At 46.5% G+C, this 21,900-nt stretch overlaps 1 protein-coding gene across 1 annotated transcript in view; it reads right to left on the bottom strand.

Moving 5' to 3' along the window:
- LOC134431487 (microtubule-associated protein 1B-like) overlaps positions 1-7,043 on the bottom strand; it is a 137,970-nt gene extending 130,927 nt beyond the window's left edge. The window contains 1 exon segment of the mRNA XM_063179501.1: positions 6,863-7,043. Within this exon segment, the coding sequence (XP_063035571.1) occupies positions 6,863-7,043 (181 nt within the window).
- Positions 7,044-21,900: the final 14,857 nt, after the last annotated feature.

Genomic DNA, 21,900 nt, shown 5'->3' with positions numbered 1-21,900 from the left:
TCTAACCTCATTTGGTTTTAATAATGTTTTTTGTGTATATTTCAAACCTTTCTGGGTCCAATCTGTTTTATTCACAGAGGCTTAGTTTCCTTTGGTCTTCTGTGTTAAACTAGTTCGTAACATGGGTTTGCATGTCAAGGTCTTGGTAGTGGGGGAGCTACAGGATGGCTTCTCCAAGAAACTGTCAGAAGCCTTTCCTATGTCCAGTGAAGCAAACACCAGTTGGCTCCAAGATGAACCAAGTCCAACCCAATCAGTGACAGTAATAATACCTCTGTGATAGCATATATAAGAAGGGGGGGAAAAGTTACTGAGCAGAAGCAAATTGCAGCTGTAAAGGAGTGAAAATATGTGAGAGAAACAATTATGCAGGCACCAAGGTTAGTGAAGGAGGTGCTCTAGCCACCAGAGCAGAGATTCCCCTGCAGCTTATGGTGTAGATCATGGTGAAGCAGCTGTCCCCCTGCAGCCCATGGAGGTTAAGAGTGGAGCAGATATCCACATGCAGCCTTTGGACAACCCCACACCAGAGCAGGTGGATGTGCCCTGAAGGAGGCTGTGACTCCATGGGAAGACAGTGCTGGAGCAGGCTCCTGGTAGAACCTGTGCACCCATGGAGAGAGATGCCCATGCTGGAGCAAGTGAAGGAGTCCTCCCCCTGAGGAGGGAGTGGCAGAAACAACCATTCCCCATCCCCTTGTGCCACTGGTGAGAAGGAGGTAGAAAATCGGGCATAAAGTTAAAACCCAGGAAGAAGGGAGGGGTGGGGGTGTGGAGGCCCTGGAGGGGCTTCTCCTAAGTTACACCCCATTGGCTCCTTCCCCTGTTCCTATGCCTGAACATAGGTGTTCCTGAGTCACTCCCTCCCTTTTCCCTGATTGGGCCTTACCTTTGTACTGCTTGGAGACCCAGGTCAGCCCCAGAGGCCCCTGGAGGGAGAGAGCTGGACCCTCTGGGTGTGTGGGTGTCTGGGACCTGAAGATCTCACCGTGCAGCTGAATTAAACATCTGTGAATATTATGCAAAGGCCCTTTTTGCTTCTTTACCTTGGACTTTACTAGCAGCCGTTCAGGCTGCAACATGAAGGGAAGGTGGTTTTTTAAGAATTGGGTTTACTTCTCATTATCCTACTCTGATTTGATTTGTAATAAATTCAATTTATTTCCCCAAGTCAGGTCTGTTTTGCCTGTGACAGTAACTAGTGAGTGATCTCTCCCTGTCCTTATCTCAACCCACAAGCCTTTCATTATATTTTTACTTCCCTGTCTGTGGTATTCACATTCTCTGAACAGAGAGAGACATAATTCTCTCTCCCAGGATTTTTTCTGCAGAAGGCAGTGAGAAAGCTCAGAGAAGAAGAGAAAACAATTCTTATCTCTACTTGCTGCTCCTGTTGTTCAGCACATGTGGAATGTGTTATGGAGAGTGTTTACTGGGAGTGATTTGTTAATTGGACATCGGTGATGGTTGTTTGGATTGATTGGCCAATTAGGTCAAAGCTGTGTCGTGACTTGGAGAGAGTCACGGGTTTTTCTTTAGTATCTCTTTAGTATAGATATAATAGAGTATTAATGTAATATAGTACAGCTTAATAAAGCAATTGCTCAGCCTTCTAGAATCATTGGAGTCACTGCATGTTATTCCCCGGATGGGGGTCGCTCATCTACAATACCAGTCCTCTTGAGGAGAGGAGTGATAGAATGGCTTAGATGGACACTTGGCATCCAGATAAGGTCAAACCACTTAATGCTACTGATTATAGGATCTGTCTACCATCCATCCCTAGCTGCTTTTGTTATCAATCCTAATTTACAGTAGGGATAAGATTCTTATTAGACATGGACTAATGAGTCAGGTAATTTCCAAAATGTCCAAAAAGAAAAAGCCTAGCTATACCATGCACCCAATAGTGCTAGAAGCTGAAGGTGAGATTTGAATAGATGTCATAGGTTGACAAGGAAGTGAGTTTTCTCAGGAAGTTAAAGCCAAACCAATCAGTGGTCAGATTTGGATATTGACACCTGGTGTAACCACTGAAGACATGGACACACCTCTAAGAACACAGGGGGTTGGTTAAAAGCAGACAACTCCCAGAGGAACTCTCTTTTGTTCTGGTCAGTGAAGAGTTCAGACCTCCTCCGCCCAGCCCTGGACAGAGAAGGGGGGTGAAGGGAATGGAACCGGGCCAGTGTCTGCAGGATGGAGGGCTGGAGAAACACTGAGATGTCCCGGGCAGCCCCCCCCAGAGAGAGAGCCTATGCCACCTTGAAATTTGATATCATGTGCTGGCAGCACGAAAGCAGAGGGGAAAGAGAAGGGGGGGGGGGAAGGTGCCCAGCTGTGGGAGTCCTGGACAAGCTGCTGTGAGATTTCAGCCATCTTGAGGGCAGCAGAGCCCGAGACTTTAACCCTTTCTTGAACAAAGAAAACTTTGCAAAACACTAATCCTCCTTGATCTGAAAAAGAGAGGCAGCCTGGGACCTGAGATGTCAGAAGAAGATGGGAAAGAATCCTAGGTGGGAAGAGATGATGGACTGGCCTTTGGCTGGACTTTTTCTTGTATAGCCATAGACTGAACCAATTTTCCTGTAACACAGTGTGAGAGTCTGTCCGAAATAGGCCTCATCTGCCTCACAATCATCATTGGGGAGACCACTGAAAAAACAAAACCCCTAATGTCTGCTGATCCTGTAGGGGGAGAGTCATGTGCCTGAGACCTGAGAGCATTGCTAAGCTATTGTTTTTACAGGTGTTGTTTGCTGTATGCTACACTGAGCCCAATGAGAAGAAGAAGTGGCACCATGCCCTTTTTGCAACAATAGCCTTGGAAGCTGTCCCACCTCTTGGCCTGGCTGGACTTCTCTTGAGTTTCAGGTAGCCTCCCACAGAAGACCCTCACCTGTTTTACAACCACTGTGACAGACTGAGATGTAAGAAGCCTCTCCATCAAGAACTGAGACATGAAACCCCTATGTGAAAAGGCCCCTCTCCTCCTTCCAAGGACTGGGACTGAAACCCCCAACCCGGGGGAGGTGTGTGGGGGAGGCAAGCTGACCAAAGTGAGATGTTTGCCTGCAGGATGTGACCGCTGGACCACAAAAACAATGGTTCTCGTTTACTGCTGAGAACATAGACTACATGTTACATCTATTCCTTATTGTATCTGTTTCCCCCTCTCCCCCCTCACAATTTTCAATAGAATTATCATAATAAAAACCTCTGAGTTAGCTAGAGATTCTGAGATCTCCCCGACGTAACAGGCGGATCCTCGACTGGACTGGACCAAAGGACTTCATCTTTATGTTTGGTAGCTATATCCCCCTCTCTCTCTCTCTTACTTTCTCTATCTTTTTCTCTCCCTTAATCCCTCTATCGCATTTTGCTGTGGTCATTCAATAAAGGTATATTTGTTTTGATTATTACTGCAAATCCCCTGTGCCGTGTCAGTTTTTTGCACCCTGAGATCAATCCACGAACTATCACGAAACCCATTCGTGAGGACGGATCGTGACACACAGAGACTGCATTCAGGGGGATGCAATGGCTTGAGCCAAGAAAGTAACCTGCTGTAGTGATTGCTAGTGCAGGAGTGAGAGTGACCTGCTGTAGTGACTGCCAGCGCAGGAGTGAAGTGAACAGAGAAAGATGAGGAAGGTGTGGTGGTGCCCTCTGTCTTCAGGGAAGAAGATCTCTGTTCTCAAGACTCTTGGCCCCAGGGGAGGTGAAAATGGGGGGGGGGGGGACTGTTGTCCCAAAAAGAACAATTGGGTTTTTTTTGGTACTTGGCAAAGCATCCTCAAAAGGAATCCTATAAGCAGTTTTGGTCCATGGACAGTGGTGAGAGCACTGTGCATGGAAGGAGGATGTCACGATGGCAGATTTTCTCTGGGTAGTGCCATGGAAACATAAAAGGTTTCAACTGTGTTTCCACTATGGTACAAGAAAGATTCCTCTCTCCCATGATGAACTGAGAATTGATTATCTGAGAAGTGGCAACTTGACTGACAATCCAAAATTTTGTCTCACTGTGCTTTGGTGGAAATTGGGTGGGGGGAGGAGGAATGTTTTGGAAGGTTTCATTTTGAATTCTGTGTTACTTTTATTATAGTATAGGGTAATAAAGTTATTTAAATTTATTTCTGAGCTTGAGCCTGCTCTGCTCTGTTTCTGGTTGTATCTCACAGCAGCTATTTCAGAAAAATATATTTTCATGGGTGCACTGGCACTGTGCCAGCACCAACTCATGACAATAGAATATCCCAAATCTGCAGCTGTATGATTCAGCATTCTGGATGCAAAAAATCTGGACATACATTATAATGTAGTATGTATTATATACCAAATCAGGTTTGGGTAGAACAGAGGCAATTCTGGAACTAAAATACAAGATCAGTCCAATGATGTATATCATTAAAAGCATGGAAGTAACTACTGGAAGTATGACTGAACTGGAGCTATTTCTGCAGGCTTAGGAGTGCAATGCCTCTAGACACAGGACTTAGCAGACAGGGCACACCCAATGACATCTGCCAAAGAGTGGAAAAATCTTGAAGCTTTGTCTTTGCTCTCTCCTTTTTTGGTGGACAATGGGTTGGAAGATTGCCCCCTTAACAAAGTGACATCCTAAGTGTAATTACTGGAAATTCAGCTCACCATACTATTCCCTCTTCATGACATGTTGAGAAATTACTGTGCATTCCACCAGGTTGCATGGTGTCACACCACTGATGCGTTATCAGCAGATGTTTTCTTTGACATGTACTGTAGTTCAGTGCATGAATACACACTTTTCAGTGATGGTACTTAGGAGACGCACCAGAGAAGACAGTGAGGCAGAGTTATCAAGAACCCTAAGGCTATGTTGAGAATAAAGGTTGAAAGAAGCAATTTTTTCCAGACTACAGCATATTTTTCCATAAGAAAGAGATTATCCAAGATCATATTTGCCTCACATAGAGCTTCAGACTCCTAGTATACTCATCCAGAACAATGCACCTCAAAATTTGATCAAGGTTTTTTCCTGGCAGGCAAAATTTCAATCAGACTGACACCAGGAACCGTGAGGTGACTTCTAACCTAAAATGATTAATAAAAAGGCAAAAGCATTCCTTCTGAAGATCTAAAACTGCAGGTGGCAAGAGGTAGACAGAGGCAACAGAGCTATGTGGCAGCAACTGTACAATAGAAGAGACTAATAGAAGAGTGTAATGAAGAAACTGAAGAGCATTTTTTCAGAGAAGAATGACATCAAATGTTTTGAGGGCATAAGTATTAAAATGTATAGAGCAAGTGGACAAAAATGTAAATAAATGTAGTCGATATACTTCTGGCACAACCAAAACTTAAGCTAGCATTAGACAAGTGCAGTGCTAAAGAGGCTCTGAATGACAAAGCATCTGACTCAGTAGTTGTCCCTAGGAGACAATGGTAGCAATAAACATACACAGGTCACAGTGAAGCTGGTTAGCAGTGATGAGAGAGCCTTTTACCACAAACAGTTATGAAAAAAGAATCGAGAGAAATTGCCAACTAAAGTAACAATAGTTGAGAAAACAATAGAGACAAATCAAGTCCTAGCTGGACTGCTGAACCACACCTATAAGACAAGGCTGCTACCAATTCCCCTTTCCAAGGTCTCTCCTAACAATTACAGGATTCTGATATTTCTGTTTTCACCAGCCCAGAACAAAAATATGTTACAAAATCATTTATCAATTGAATTTAACAAACTACAGAGCCCAGCAATAATTTTCTTTGTGCTTCATGCCACTATTACAGCAACAGGGCTCTGTTCCCCTCTCCATGTACACTACAATTTATTGTATCAGAAACCACATCGAGAAGTTATAATAGTTATTTCATTAGCGATACCTTCCTGTATTGCTCTCTTAAGGACAAATAAACAGTGAATCATAGCATCCTGTAGCTAGACAATAATGAGGCTGATCACTCAGGTATTAGCCTTATTACCCGTATCGTTTTGAAATATCTATGTACATATAGAGCCTAGGTCCTGAAAAATTCTCCAGCCAGGAGAAAAGTCTCGTAGCCGAAAGTTAGACACAATAGGCACAGCCGCATTCCTGCTCAGGGATCTTTGTCACTGAGAAGGAAAACGCTCTGGATCCCGCTGATTTGGTTTCGGGGTGGGGAACAAGGGTTTGCTGAGGAACCGAGGGAAACGCCAAACGGCCGCTCCGCAGCCCAACCGCCCCAGTTCCAGCCCCGGTTTTTTTGGAGGCGCGGACGCCCTTTGTCAGCTCCGGGCTGCCAAAAGGAACGCAGTGCGGACTGCGCCGGGCCCACCCGCCACTGTCTCCCGGCAGAAGGTCTCGGCGGCGCTAGATCACTGCCGCAGCCACTCCACTCCAACAGTGGTGAGGAGGAGGCTTGCCGCCTTTGACCGCTGCTCGCTAGACGCTCCTGGGGATGAACAGTGGGGCGCAGTATACGTCGAGCCGACTGCGGATCTTTGTGCGGGCGGTAGCAGGGAGCCGCCGCCGCCGCCTGCAGACGCCGCACGGGGACCGGCCCTCAGTCGCTGACCGCCGCGGGCGGCTTCCCGGCGCTCGCACCCGACGGAGGGGTTCCGAGTCCGGTAGGACGGGAGGGGCGTGCGCGCAGATGGGTCCATCGTGCAATAAAAAGAAGAAACCAGAGACCTAGACTTCGCAGCTTATGTGTCTGTGCTCTGCATGTGTCGCTCCGATCATAAGCAAGAGCGTCCAGGCACCCCCACCCCGCCGGCCGAACCCGGTCAGCGCCCCTGCTGGCCCCGCGCGGAAGGGGAAGAAAGCGACTGCCTGCCCTCTGAGGGGAAGGCGTTTGCGGGGTGGGGGCTCCGGCGCTTCCTGCGTCTCACCTCGCTCGATGTTAGCGATAGCCCGCCGCAGATGCTCTTCGGTCACCAGCTCGCCAATAACCACCAGCAGGTAAAATTTTCTGTCCAGGAAGCGGTGCGAAAGGCTGGGCGAGAGGGAGGTGGGGTTGGGGATGCTACAGGAGGCTTCTGAATCCATTTCTACCACCACCACGGTGGCCATCGCCGGCGCCTCACTCCTCCGCCCCGCGGCTCCGGAGTGCTCGGAGTGCTGGGGGGAGAAAGGTCGCTCCGCGGCTGCTCCGCAGAAGGTAGAGAGTGAGGGTGGATGGGGAGGCGGCAGCGGTTTTATATGGAGACGGTACAGGGCAGGGACCTGGCGAGGAGGAGGAGAAGGAGCAGGAAAAGGGGCGGGGGGGGCGGGGGGGGAGCTGGCGCATCCCCGCACAGCCACTTTTCCAGCATGCACAGCTGATGTCATCTGCGGCAAATGCTCCCGGCGGCGGTCCCCGGAAGCAGGAAGAACGCAGGGGGGAGAACAATTTCCCGAGGTGCCGCCGCAAGGGTGGTCTTGAGGTGCACCCCGACCTTCCACGTGAGCCCTCCGCTTGTGTTCTCCTGGCCGGTGAAGGTCTGTCGTCCCTCACATATACAACCTTCTCCTTTGCCCTCCTGCTGTCTTACCCTGTCTTACCAGACCCTTATTGCTGTCTTGGCCATCTCTCACTCCCCGAGGCTCTGCCAGGATCTCAGCCTTGAAGCATCATGGCCGTGCCGAGGCTCCAGCTGCAACCCTGATGCTGGATGAAAAAAGCTCCATTGTGCAAGGCCAAGAGTTCAGCCTCCTGAATCGTTCTTGTGGCAGTGCAGCAAAATTTTAGTCGTATTTCCCTCCCTCCCTACTGGCAATCTAAATATTTTTGTTAACTTTTTTGTTTTGTTTTAAAGCAGTTCACTTAATAAGATACTAAAAACATAGGTTTTCTGCACATTCAGGTGTAGATATAGATATATGACTTATGCCAGAAAAGCAGTGTTTCTGGACAAGATGCTTATACCCATACTCTGAAGGCTCCAGAAGTTCAAAGGGCTTTGTGTAACTAATTTTGACTGGGCTCAAGCAATTCCAGGGAGAACTGGTATCAGAAAACATCTACAATTACCAAAACAAAAGCTTGGTTCCTCTTGATTACCATGTAAAAGTTAGACATCTGCTCCCCAATACACAGAAACTCACTGAAGAGAAATTCAATCACCTCCTAAAAGTTTTTTATCCCCTTCTATAATTGGATAGAGCAGTCTGAGATAAATCAGCCTTTCTAAGATGTTCCTCTCACTTTACTGACAGATGCCAGGCACTGATTTACACTAAGCGTCTTGTTTATATTGATGCCTAAATATTTTTAGCTTTTTCTTATATTTGTAGCTTTGTAGGTTTTTAATATATAGCTATATAGTTTCTAGCACTTTCTTACACTTTGGAACAGTAGTTACCCTTTCTCACATGTCACACTTGAAATTCTATTTACTCTTATTTTCAAGAAAAGAATTTCTAACAAGGGCATCCTGTTTTGCATCAGCATTTGAGAGACATAACAAGATATAGGGCTAAGAACCCCTTGGAGCGACTCCAATGGGGCAGATCCAAGGATGGGTTACCAGGACAACTGGTCTCCTATTGAATATACTTGCTAGATAGACTAATTGGTTAAACTTATAAAAATTGTGAAAATCCAATGCTGTGGGTAAGCATAGCTATAATTTGTGCACCTGAAAGCTTTCATTAAAGAACTGCTCTTTATGTTACCACTTTTAATATTTTTTGAAAGTTTGTCTTCTGATTTGACTTCTCAGGAAGTTTTTAAGAGGGTTGCTAGGGCATGTAGGAAAAAAATTAGAGAGGCCAAAGCTCAGTTCAAACTTAATTTGGCAACTTTTGTAAAGGATAATAAAAATGTTTTTACAAATATATCAATGGTAAAAGGAAGGGTAAGACCAAACTTTGTTCTCTATTGATTGCAGGAGGGAACTTAGTAACTGCAGATGAGAAGGTGGAAGTGCTTAACGCCTTCTTTGCCTCAGTCTTTAGTTAGAAGACGGGTTGTCCTCAGGACAGCTCTCCTCCTGGGTTGGTAGATAGTGTCAGGGAGCAGAATGGTCCCCCTGTTATCCAGGAAGAGGCAGTCAGAGAACTGCTGAGCCACTTGGATGTTTATAAATCTATGGGCCCAGATGGGATCCATCCCAGGGTGATGAGGGAGCTGGCAGATGAGCTTGCGAAGCCACTCTCCATCATTTACCAAGTTCTGGCTCACTGGTGAGGTTCCAGATGACTGGAAGCTGGCCAGTGTGACGCCCATTCACAAAAAGTTTGGGAAGGAGGATCCTGGTAATTATAGGCCAGTTAGCCTGACCTCAGTACCCAGTAATGGAACAGTTTCTATTGAGTGTCACCATGCAGCACTTAGAGGATTGTCAGGGTATCAGACCCAGCCAGCATGGGTTTAGGAGGGGTAGGTCATGTTTGACCAACCTGGTCTCCTTTTATGACCAGGTGACCTGCCTGGTGGATGCAGGAAAGGCTGTTGATGTTGTCTATTTGGACTTCAGCAAGGCATTTGACACTGTCTCCCACAGTAAACTCCTGGAAAAACTGGCAGCCCATGGCTTGGACAGGTGCACTCTTTGCTGGGTTAAGAACTGGCTGGATGGCTGGGCCCACAGAGTGGTGGTGAATGGTGTGGCATCCAGCTGGCAACCAGTCACCAGTGGTGTCCCTCAGGGGTCTGTGCTGGGGCCAGTTCTGTTTAATAATTTTATTGACAACATGAATGAGGGTATTGAGTCGCCCATTAGTAAATTTGCGGATGACACTAAGCTGGGTTTGTGTGTTGATCTGTTGGAAGGTAGGAGGGCTCTGCAAAAAGACCTGGAACAGTTGGATAGATGGGCAGAGTCCAGTAAGATGATGTTTAATAAGTCCAAGGGCCGAGTCATGCATTTTGGCCACAATAACCCCCTGCAATGTTATAGGCCGGGGACGGTGTGGCTGGACAGTGCCCAGGCAGAAAGGGACCTGGGGGTACTGGTCGACAGTCGGCTGAACATGAGCCAGCAGTGTGCCCTGGTGGCCAAGAAGGCCAACAGCATCCTGGCCTGTATCAGGAACAGTGTGGCCAGCAGGAGCAGGGAGGTCATTCTTCCCCTGTACTTGGCACTGGTGAGGCTGCACCTTGAGTACTGTGTCCAGTTCTGGGCCCCTCAGTTTAGGAAGGACGTTGAGACCCTTGGGTGTGTCCAGAGGAGGGCAATGGGGCTGGTGAGGGGCTTGGAACACAGGCCCTATGAGGAATGTCTGAGGGAGCTGGGGTTGTTTAGCCTGGAGAAAAGAAGACTCAAAGGTGACCTTATCACTCTCTACAACTTCCTGAAAGGTGGCTGTAGTCAGGTGGGGGTTGGTCTCTTTCTCCAGACAGCAACTGACAGAATGAGAGGACACAGTCTTAAGCTGCACCAAGGGAAATATAGGTTGGATATTAGGAAAAAGTTTTTTACAGAAAGGTTGATAAAGTACTGGAATGGTCTGCCTGGGGAGGTGGTAGAGTCACCATCCCTGGATGTGTTTAAAAAAAGACTGGATGTGGCACTCAGTGCCATGGTCTAGTAGAGGTGTTAGGGCATGGGTTGGACTCGATGATCTTGAAGGTCTCTTCCAACCTAGCGATTCTGTGTGATTCCAGGCAACAGTATGGCTAAAGTTATGTGGGAGAAATCTCACTGCAACCTGGTAAAGGATATAAATTTTTACAGCCTGTTTTTTTTAAGATAACCTCTGGTCCCTGACTGAGAAGACACTTCCTCTGTGTACAGCTCCTTCCAGTACTGACTGCTCAAATTCTCTGCCTGTTCCTCAGAAACAGAGTACTTGCCTGGATGAACCAATTCATCAGTCCTGTTTCTTAGAATATATACTTAGTTTTGGGGCACACTGGACTAATTCGAAATAACGTCTTATTTGCCTAGAGGAATTTGCAAAGATTGAAATGTTGTTGTAGGTTCTGGTTAATATTAATGTTTTATCTGCCTATAGCACCTAGTATTTTTTATATGAATAGTTCCTCTGAATAAATATAGCATTGAGAGCCTTGATTAATATGGTGTGATGTGTTTGGATGTTGCATCCAATGTAGACTATTTTTCTGAGCTACCATTATGTGATGGTGTTCACAGGGGTCCCAGGAAGAGGGAAGAGGTGAGGATCTGACTCCATGTTTCAGAAGGCTTGATTTATTATTTTATGATATATATATTATATTAAAACTATACTAAAAGAATAGAAGAAAGGATTTCATCAGAAGGCTAGCAAAGAATAGAAAAGGAATGATAATAAAATGTTGTGACTGACTGAGACAGTCCAGACAGCTGGACTGTGATTGGCCATTAATTAGAAACAACCACATGAGGCCAATCACAGATCCACCTGTTGCATTCCACAGCAGCAGATAATTATTGCTTACATTTTGTTCCTGAGGCCTCTCAGCTTCTCAGGAGAAAAAATCCTAAGGAAAGGATTTCTCAGAAAATATCATGGCTACACCATCACATTGAAGGTTCTAGACTGTGGACAAGCATTTTTGCAGCCATCAGGTATCCGTGATGATACGGTCATAAAGAGCAGTGATATTCATTCTTCACTAGAGCTTACACTGATAATAGAACAAATGCAATGGCATAGCTGCAGAAGAACTAGTAGCAATTCCAAAAGTATTAACAGCAAGGTACTAATGATAACAGTGTTGCTCTATGTGTATTCCATTTGTCTGAGCCCAGCTATGATTTGGTGTTTCTTTCATGAGCCTGGCAGTTTCCATGAGGTGGTATAGATGTCTACCTAGAAATAAGGTCTACTCCTCTGTGGCCATGTCCTATATGATCCCCGCCCTAACAATCTGTATTCTAGTTATAGTGACATGAAATTGGTAGTATAGAAACTTTGTAACACAGTTTTGAGTATTAGAAAACAGGCATACTTTTTTGCAGCATGCTGGTCACTTAGAGGATCCTTCCTCTAATCAAGTGCCCTGGGCTTTGGTTAAGCAGAGTTTTTATCATACACACTGATTACATATTCATTAGCTATCCCTGCTTACTTGATGCATATGTGTCAGAATTCAGGACATCCCTCTGGCTGTCCTGGACTGCCAAGACCCCTGCCAGGGGGCTCAGAGACCCTGGCACAGAGTCCAAGGCGCCTGTAGTTTTGATTATGACCCATAGAGCAAGTTGCCAACCTTATATGAAGATCTGCAAGCCACAACAGTTTAAGTAGAATGATAGTGAATTTATCACAGGGTGAAAAATAGATTTTTGGGGTTTTTAGAATGGGCGTTCAGGGGGCAAGATGGAGGAATCTGGGCGTGTCCAGCCTTTCTCCTTCTTGGCCTCCATCTTCTGCTGTGATATTGGCACTTTTAGATTTGTTTAGAGTAGAAGCTCACTGTCTAACATAGGTGATAGGTATTGGAAAGTAATTGTAAATATTGTACACGTAGTTTTTAGTATAAAAAGATAACACCGCCCTGGGGGCAGGCAGAGTGCCTCTGACTGTCTTGCTGAGTGAACCTCGGCTGGACAGGAGAAAAAATTTTATAGATAAGATACAATAAACAACCTTGAGACCAAGAAATGAAGAGCTCTGACTCCTTCTTCGAGTGCTGGACTGGGAAAAGAGACTTTCTAACGTATCTCGGGGTCACTCTGACCAGCTAGAGATCTCGAGACATTGGCGTCCCTTGGGTGGGCTCTTAGAGGGCACCCAGGTGGGCACTTGGAAAGCAGCCACGCCACCAGACATCAGATGCTGAAACCCAGACCGAAAAGAGGCACACTCAGATAAGAGGCACTCTTAGAGAAGAGGCACGCCACCAGAGAAAAAGTCCAGAGAGAACAACTTGACCTCTGCCAAGACGACTTGTTTCAAGCTCAACCTGGAAAGGAGGACAACCAGGAGCCAGCCTGGAAATCCTCACCTGTGACCTGCTAGACAGTGATGAGGGCAACCTCTGGACCGACCTTGTAGACGATTGTTGCGGTGTGTTGTAATGTCCTGTTTTAGACTTCCAGGTCACCTCCCAGGTGTGCCTATACCTCTCTCCCTTCCCCCTCGCCCCCTTGCTGAGTGAGTCCTTTCAATCAGGCTTAACATTCCAGGAAGGTCGCTGTGTGGTTGGTCAAGTTCAAAAGATGCCCCTATGCCCAGAGGTCATTGGCCTGTCTGGGTGTCATCCTCCCCTGAGACCCTGCCCCTCCCACCTGGTTGGTGGCTCACCTGCCCCTTCCCTCCCCCTCCCCCGGGAGCTTAAAAAGGTAATCAGACCATGTGCTCGTGATTCTGTTGGAGCTGTTGCCAAGATTCAGACCTCTGTGACCATGGAATAAAGCTCTGGATATAACCCTCCAGCAGAATCCGTCTCCTTCTTCCTCACCATTAGCCTGAAGCCTTCCCTCCTGAGGTAAACTGAGTTCCTACCAAGCCTGGACTTGTTCAGCTGCCCAGCTGCAACCACCAGCAAGCTAAAGGTGTCTCTGGGGTGATACACCACAGTTGCCGCCTTTGGCCTAGCAGCAAGGGTCAGACTGGCCCAGGCACAATCTACCTGGTAATATTGGGATTCTTATTCCAATAGACGATTCAGCTTTTGGTAAGAAAGGTCAAAACTGAGAACATGGGGGGTACATGCTCCCAGGAACAGCTCAGCCTCTTGTCAGCCCTACAGGGCATGGCACCCACACACCCTGTGGAAATTTCCAAAAGAGAGCTTGTTGTGGGTGCGGTGTAATTATCCACACACAGAAATGCATCTGTTGTTTGAGCTAGGCTTTTGGCAAGAGATCAACAGATACCTTTATCACTTGGCCAAGAGAAGAGATAAAGCAGCTGTAAAGTTGTTGCCGTCCGCAAGGGTAATGTTGGAGGCAACCACAAGAAACAGCAGGAGGGCTGCCAGCCATCAGCAGACAGCCCAAACTCCCACAGGGGTTGGATGGAGGGAATTGCCCTGCCAGCAGCAGGCTGCACTTGTCCCTACCAGCCCAGGGGAAGCAGAAATTGCTCCCACTGAAGGGGAGCAGGAGGGAATGCCATCACCTCCAAGGTCCCAATGGTCCCCCAGAACTCCCAGAAACCCCAGAAGCCTCAGGGTCCTCGGACACGGACTGGGACACATCCCTACCAGTCCTGGTGTTTTGCGGAGATAAACAAAACTCCACAACTTTGTGAAAGTTGTAAAGCCGGTATGTTTATTACAGCGCTGGACACATGTGGAGATTACTCCCCTTAAAAGACATGCGTACTTCTGGGAACTTCAGGTCCCTTTTTATCCCACTCTCAAATACATATGCATACAATTTCACTATAGGTTCATACATTTTCATTTTTATGAATTTCACGTGACATTTGCCGCTAGCTCTTCTTTATCAGAAAGAATTCCTAAGTCAGGTTGACCTGCTCTCACAGCAGTCTTTCTGTCTGTCTCTCTCTTTCTCCCCGCCCTTATCTCTGTTGTTCACTGAAGCAGTTTCTCTGAGCCTAGGCTTTTTATGAGAACAGGCAGTCAGACTAAATAGCTATGTTTTCAAACTACAGACTTAACTCAAAGATGTACATTTCACCTAAATCAAAATGGATTTCTACTCTGTCTCATTTCCCCCCTTTTCTAGAAAACAAGTAAATTCTTTTACTTAATGCAAATCCCTACGACAATAAGTGTCTTTTAATGCTTTACCATGTACATTTGATAAGAAGGTTAACATAGCTACTCGCTGTAGTATTCTCCAATTCCAAATTAGCAATATAATGGATAATCCTAAACACATTCCAACTAATACTAACCAAACTACAATGGGATGACACAACTTATTTAAGATTCCATTTGCAGTTGGTGACCACCCAAAGACCACGTGCCACCAGTGATGATCCACATTTTGTTTTATTCTTTGTAGAATTCTGGTTATTTCTTTTATATCATGTTGGACAGTAATTAAGGTTTTCTTTCCACTTTCTTGGATTCCCTTCAAGATCTCCAGTATGTCTTGGTGCTTAATTAATTGTTTTACCAATGTAAGGTCCATTCGAATAGGAGTAGGTGACAGTCTGTGATACATTGTGTAATTGGTTTTAACCAGCTGGTGGGATGTCACTGGGGCCAAGGACAAAAAACCACACCCGATAATCTTAAAAAAATTACAAACAGAAAAATTAAAATGATTTCTGCAAGACAACATCGTTGTTATCAATTTTTACAGCAGCACAAGCAGTTCTCAGGCACACACAACCTTTACCAGTATATACAAGCACAGTCTTCTGATCAGTGACTGGATGAATTTCGAAGTGGCAAATACTCTGTTCAGTGTCTAAACACACATCCTGGGCATTAATAGTATTGCTTGCACAAATGAATCTCATCTGTTCTCTAGTAATGCAGGGTTTTAAGTTTACTGTTTGCCACTTTTCATTCACCTTTCGTGCTCACACTCTATGTTCTGAAGGGCAGAGCACCATTTTTTCATGGTTTAATCCTAGTGCAATGATGGGATGGATAACGTAAACAGTGGCATTACGTATGGTAAGCACAAAGGCAGTGGCCACATTACAAGCAGGATCATAGCTGAAATTTACCATAGTCCACCAGGATTGAAACTTCCTTTCAAAATCAATTGCATTATCCCAGACAACATTCTGAATTTCAGCTGGAAAATTACTTTTACCCTTTTCCCGTATGATTAGAGCTGCTGTTGCCTGCATCCATAACTGTGCTTGTATACAACTAAAAGCTAAAGACACATTATCTTGAACTGTACTGTGTGCTTCTACTATTAACTTGTGATTTTGGTCCCTGGCCTTTTCCCACTTTGGCAGTACTTTTGAAATCTGCCTCTGACTAGTTCCTAATGCCAATAGAAATTACTGTAAAGGTTACTTCAATTTTGTTAGGCCACCTGCTGCAGTGGCCAGCTTATTCATCAGTATTTCTGAATCAATTCCATTTAAAACTCCCAATCCTGTCCCTAGTATCCCAGTTAGATCCTTTCTTATTCTGCTTCTGAGGTATACCTGTGTTTGTAACCATGTTGTCCAGCCCTAAAAGGATGTTTTTAGGAAGGAGGAGCAGGCTGGTTGGATTTTTGAGATGTTAATTTGCACTAGCAACTCAACACTTTCGAGAGACCATTCTGGATTGAATAATAGTTGTTGTTCACTCACATTCTTTGCTATGTAGGGGCCTATTTCATACACTTTAGGTTCAATTTTGGGTAGAGTCTGAACTATTTGAGTCCTAGTATGGGTTGTATAAGGCCCTGCTGTTATAAAAAGTGCAGTGTCTACTTTGAATTGAAATGCAAGTCTGATAGCAACTCGAGCCCAAAGGCAGGTCGCTTCTACAGGCTGTATCAAGGTGAAATTACACCAACAGTGTGATTCCCTTAGGCTATCACAAACTTCCTGGTGCCTGTATACGGGAGAGGTTGAGACACTAATTGCATCTGGTCTCTCATGAGCCATCCCATTGACCACCCGGCATGCTACCTTGATTTCTTCTCCTCTGATCCCTTGAAGTGTCCACAGTTCCTGTTCCTGCCACTCCTGCTCCTCATATACCTGATCCCTGTGAATTACTACAGTGGATAGGTTTAAATCTTTTATCTCAGAAAGTTCTCCCATGGACCCAGTATACTGATTAAAAGCCTGGGACCAAGCCCATTCAGCATCGCTTTGGATAGAGGTACTCTCTAATTCTAAGAATCCAGTTATAATTATATACAAAACAATTATTTAAGGGAAAGTATGAACTACCCCCGACTGCAATATACTCATACTCATTTTGCCTGAGTAAGTTTTAGTCTCAGTTCATTGTCTTCTGGTGTCACTCTCCAAGGGGCTTCTGGGGCCTTCTTCACTCAGGAGTGATGGATCCAGGCATTCTGCTCCTTGATCTTGATTTCAGTGAAGGTGGTGAGAAGCACCTGGAACGGTCCCTCCCACTGTGGTTCCAAAGTCTTCTCTGTAAGAGACTTAACATACTCATCATCCCCAGGCTGTATGTTATGTACTGGCCCATCTAACTCCCTGTTTCGAGTTCCAGCCACGTGTTTCTCAATTTCTCTGAGCTGTTTGCTTAAAGCCACCATGTAGGTGGCCAGTGTTACCTCCCCAATGTGGGTGGACATTCCCTTTTGTATTCCATATGGTCTTCCATAAAGCATTTCAAAAGGACTCAGCTTTTCTTTAGCCCGAGGTTTAGTTCGAATTTGCAATATTGCCAGTGGAAGAGCTTGGGGCCAGGGTAGATTAACTTCCTGCCCCAGTCTTACAATCTGCTACTTTATAATCATTTTCCCCAGGTACTAAAGCTTTATTTAAAACTGAATATGTGGCCCCTGTATCAACCAAAAATTCCACCCTTTCCCTTCTTCCCCCAGCCTCATTTTTATAACCAGTGGATTCACTGGGGCAGAATCCCCCGGTCCTCCTCAGTTGTTTTGTGCGTGTGCAGCCACTTGTTGGTCACCTTGTCTCTGTTCTGGGCATTGATCTTTCCAGTGACCAGTTCTTTTGCAGATTGCACACTGGTTTCTGCCCAGCCGAGGTGATCCTTGTCTGGGTGGTCCCTGGTTGTGTTTTCTTTGTCTTTCCTCCTGTACTACTGCCACCAACTTTTTCATTCCTTGTTTATATCCTTATTCCCGGTTATTAAATACCCTCCAGGCCTTCTCTAGCAAGACTTCGAGATTTGTCCCTTCCGGTCCCTGAGTTTTCTGAAGTTTATGTCTAATATCTCCAGCAGACTGGCAAAAAATGAATTAACTAACTGATTCATCCCTATCTTAGACCCTGAATCTAATGATGTATGACGACGCATAGCATCCCTTAAACGCTCTAGAAACTCAGATGCAGTCTCTGAAGGCCCCTGCTTAAGGGAATATAAGGCAGACCAATTTATGGTTTTTTGAATAGCTCTTTCCACCTCTGTTGCTATCCACTCTTATAATTTGCTAATTTCTTTACCTCTGCTGATACATTAGGATTCCATTCTGGGTCTTGGAGGGGGAAATGTTCCTTTACATCTAGCTGCTTGCTCTTGCAGTGATCCTCTGACAAAGTCCCTGGTGTCTTTAGGATCAGCTGTTTTTCCGTTTCAGTGAAAGCATCCAGTAGTAACTGGATGTCAGCCCAATCTGGATTGTGTTACTTGATAACATATTGTAGACGTTTGGCAGTAAGTATCGGGTTGATACAATAAGTCCTAGCAATCCTTTCCCATGCCTCTAAATCAAGAGTGGTAAATGGTACTTTAATCATTAATCTCCCTCCTTCTGGTCCCACTGCCTCTCACAGAGGGGCCTGTAACACTGCTTGCCTCCTAGTTCTAGATGCAACTGGACTGTCAGGAGGGGGGTGGGTTCTAGTGGATGGGTCTTCCCAGCCTGAGTCCTCCTCCTTTTTGGGGAAGTCCTCTTCCTCTTCATCCTCATCCTCAACCTCCCTCCTCCTAGGAGGAGCTTTCATCCACTTAAATCTATCTCGTTCTTGCTCCTCAGAATGATAAACCTTCTCTAATCTCATACACCGTTGTCCTATACCGCATGCTGAACAACAACATTTGATTTGCCCCCTCTTTGCCTTGTTTTCCTTTTCAAGGGCTAAGACCAGTGGGTCAGAGGGTGGTCTGATCCCACAGTCCTTTTGCCATTCTTGGTGATTTCTTAAAACAAAAAACATATCAGCATACGAAACCTCATCCCATTTACCTTCCCGCCTTAAAAACAACATTGACTGCAATAAGGTATTATAATCAAAAGTTCCAGTGGATGGCCACTTCACTTCGTCCTCTAACCTGTATAATGGCCACCAGCACGTGCAATATTGGATTAGATCTTTTTTATTCTCAGACCCCCCCCTACTGGTGACTTCGTTCCAGTGGGCCATGACGCACCCCAAGGGGCTAGCCCAAGGAACTTCTTTGCTCTGGTTAGTTCTTATTATCTCCTTCTCCTTGCCCTATCTCGCTTCCACCCAAACCTCTCTTCACAGAGCTTCACAGTCGTTTCCCAGTCTTCCTCCCACACACAACTCCAGGTGGCAGGTATCAAATGTGATTTCCCACACACAAGCTTTAAGATCTTAGGTTCTGAATCAGCTTGATCAGGAAACTTTAATTTACACTCGGGGCATATGACCTGACACTTTTTAGAACTGCAATACCAGCATCTCTCGCAAACTCCGCACTGCAATAATACCCACACAGAGTGCCAGCCTCTTGATGCACCAAAGGCTCTCAGGAATTGCCCACAGAGGCAGGCTATTCCGTTTATTAAAGGGAACTCTAAATCCTCTACGGCAGGTTGTTCCCAATCCAGACTTACTATAGTACCAGCTGAAGTCCGATAAAGCCCCTTTAAATGAACTCCTTCGTCTCCTCTATCTATCCAATAATTCACAGGATTCACAAACTCCCAGGGGTCGAGTCCAAACCATTGGGGCAGAGGAACCCCTTGAGTTCATCTGGCCATGGTAAAAGCATGCACAATCTACACTACAATTCACTACTTTTACTCAATGAACGTCCTCACCCATGCTTCTCCACTACTTGCTCTACTTCTCTGCCAGGCACTCCCTGCCCCCACAGCCTGCCCCAGCCGGCACCTCAGGCCTTACTCAGCCCCTTCAGTTGTGGGTAGAAACCCCTCCCGTAGTGTAGATATACTCACTCGCTCACTCTCTTTTGTACACCATGCACTCGCACGATTACAAACACACTAACATTAACCACACAATGCATTAACTATACAACAATACAGTGTCCGGACACCACACACACACATACACACACACATGAGTCCACTCGAACCCACCCCCAGGGTCGCTAGGGGCTGCTCTGTCACACAGTGAACTCCCGTCTCTCAGTCACGCTATTGACCAGTCTGCCTGCAGGCACAGGCTGAGCACTCAGATGTCTCTCAGTGACTTATTCAGCCATCCTAGCTCTCTTTTTTCTCAGGGGCCCTCAATACATACTGTATCCTCCGCACACCAGCAGGTCCTTGTCTGTCTCTGCAGGAGGTAAACTGAGACGAGCAGAACTCCTCCAGGAAAATCCCAGGGCACGCCTAGGAGGTCCGTCTATTCTCCCCTGCCTCTGCGGGGACAGAGACGATTCCTCCTACCTGGCTTCGCCAGAATGTTTTGTGGAGATAAACAAAACTCAACAATTTTGTGAAAGTTGTAAAGCTGGTTTGTTCATTACAGCGCTGGACACATGTGGAGATTACTCCCCTTAAAAGACATGCGTACTTCTGGGAACTTCAGGTCCCTTTTTTATCCCACTCTCAAATACATATGTATGCAATTTCACAATAGGTTCACGCATATTCATTTTTACAAATTTCGCGTGACATTTGCAGCTAGCTCTTCTTTATCAGAAAGAATTCCTAGGTCAGGTTGACCTGCTCTCACAGCAGTCTCTCTGTCTCCCCGCCCTTATCTCTGTCGTTCACTGAAGCAGTTTCTCTGAGCCTAGGCTTTTTACGAGAACAGGCAGTCAGACTAAATAGCTATGTTTTCAAACTACAGACTTAACTCAAAGATGTACATTTCACCTAAATCAAAATGGATTTCTACTCTGGAGAATTTCTACTCTGTCTCACCGGGAAAGCTGAAATTAGCCATTTTCCCCATTGAGGAGGAGGATTGGGATTCTGCCTATTTCGAGGCTCTGTATCCCAAATCGAGAAAGCCAAAGCACAGCCTCACTGCGGGAACGGCAGCGAAACCAGTAGGGGTGGTCACAGACAAGATCGTGGGACCTGAGGGGGAGGGGGAACTGCCCTTTGGCAACAGGCACCGCCGCGCGGCGGCAGCACTAGACAGCCAGAGGCAGCCTGGGGTGGCAGAGGGGACAGCCGGGGGGGCCGTGGGGGCAGCAGAAGGCACAGAAGCTGTGGCGGCAAGCGCATGCGTGGTACTGGTGGCAGCAACGGTTTCAGGCGGGGCGATGTGAAAGACGCATGCAAAGGGGAAAACCCGCGCGAATGCGATGGCAGGCGATCAGCAGCCACCCGGGGAAAGCTCATGGGTCACGGCGGCTGCATCAGGCGGGACTAAGCCAGCCGGGACAGCTGCAGAGTCCACGGGGGCTACTGCGGAGAAATGCGGCAAGCGCCCGACGATGACGCGAAACCCAGAAGTCGGAGCGGGGAGGGTTTTTTCCCATTTTGCAGACACGTCACAAGCACTAGCCGAGCGGGGACCGCGTGTGTCGGTTGTGGGTGTTGACATGGGGTCAGAAGATGAGGGTCCTGATGGGGTTTAGGGCAGGGCGGAAACATCAGAGCTGGAATGGGATCTGAGCAGTGAGGATGTCGATCTGGGAGATGAAGGGGGCATTCCTGAGATCACACCTGCGCTGAAGCGAGCTCAGAGGAGGCACGGCCGGGGCGGGAGCATCCTTACTCCTGTGATGACACAGGCAGAGACGGGGCGTGGTCAGGCTGCAGAGGTTTCCCGAGGTACCGCCCCTTCTCCGGTCCCATGGCACTGGCATGCAGCCAACCCCAGCAGCCAGCCCAAAACCAAGCTCAGCAAACCACACTGTTTCAGCCTTAATAAAAATCTCAGATGGGAGAGTTGTCACAAATAAAGCAGGTATTGTATGAGGCAGATCAATGACCCATCAGAGACACAGATAAGAGAGTATAGTGAGAACATGCAAGGGTTACAGCCGGTCACCATGCCAGATCCAACCGGGCAGGCAACACTGCCACCTTGTGGTGGGACCATCACATTGCAAGAACTTTTGCCAGACCCGGGTGGTTGGACCCCAGTGCCATGTAGTGGCAGGACTGTAACGTTGCAAAATGTTTTTCCAGTTTCATATAAAAAGAAGGCTAGGTCAAAGAAGACAGCTCTGACACAGCAAGTGGAGCCTCCATCAACTCCAGAACATCATGGGGTTCATGACACTCCTACTGAAGTGCAGCAACAGGATGATACAGTACAAATTACTGCTTCAGAGGTTATTCCA

This window comes from Melospiza melodia, chromosome W, assembly GCF_035770615.1.
Source record: "Melospiza melodia melodia isolate bMelMel2 chromosome W, bMelMel2.pri, whole genome shotgun sequence".
In the NCBI taxonomy this organism is placed as follows: Eukaryota; Metazoa; Chordata; class Aves; order Passeriformes; family Passerellidae; genus Melospiza; species Melospiza melodia.
Note: the sequence above shows the minus strand (reverse complement) of the source record. Positions and strands in the feature narration are given on the sequence as shown.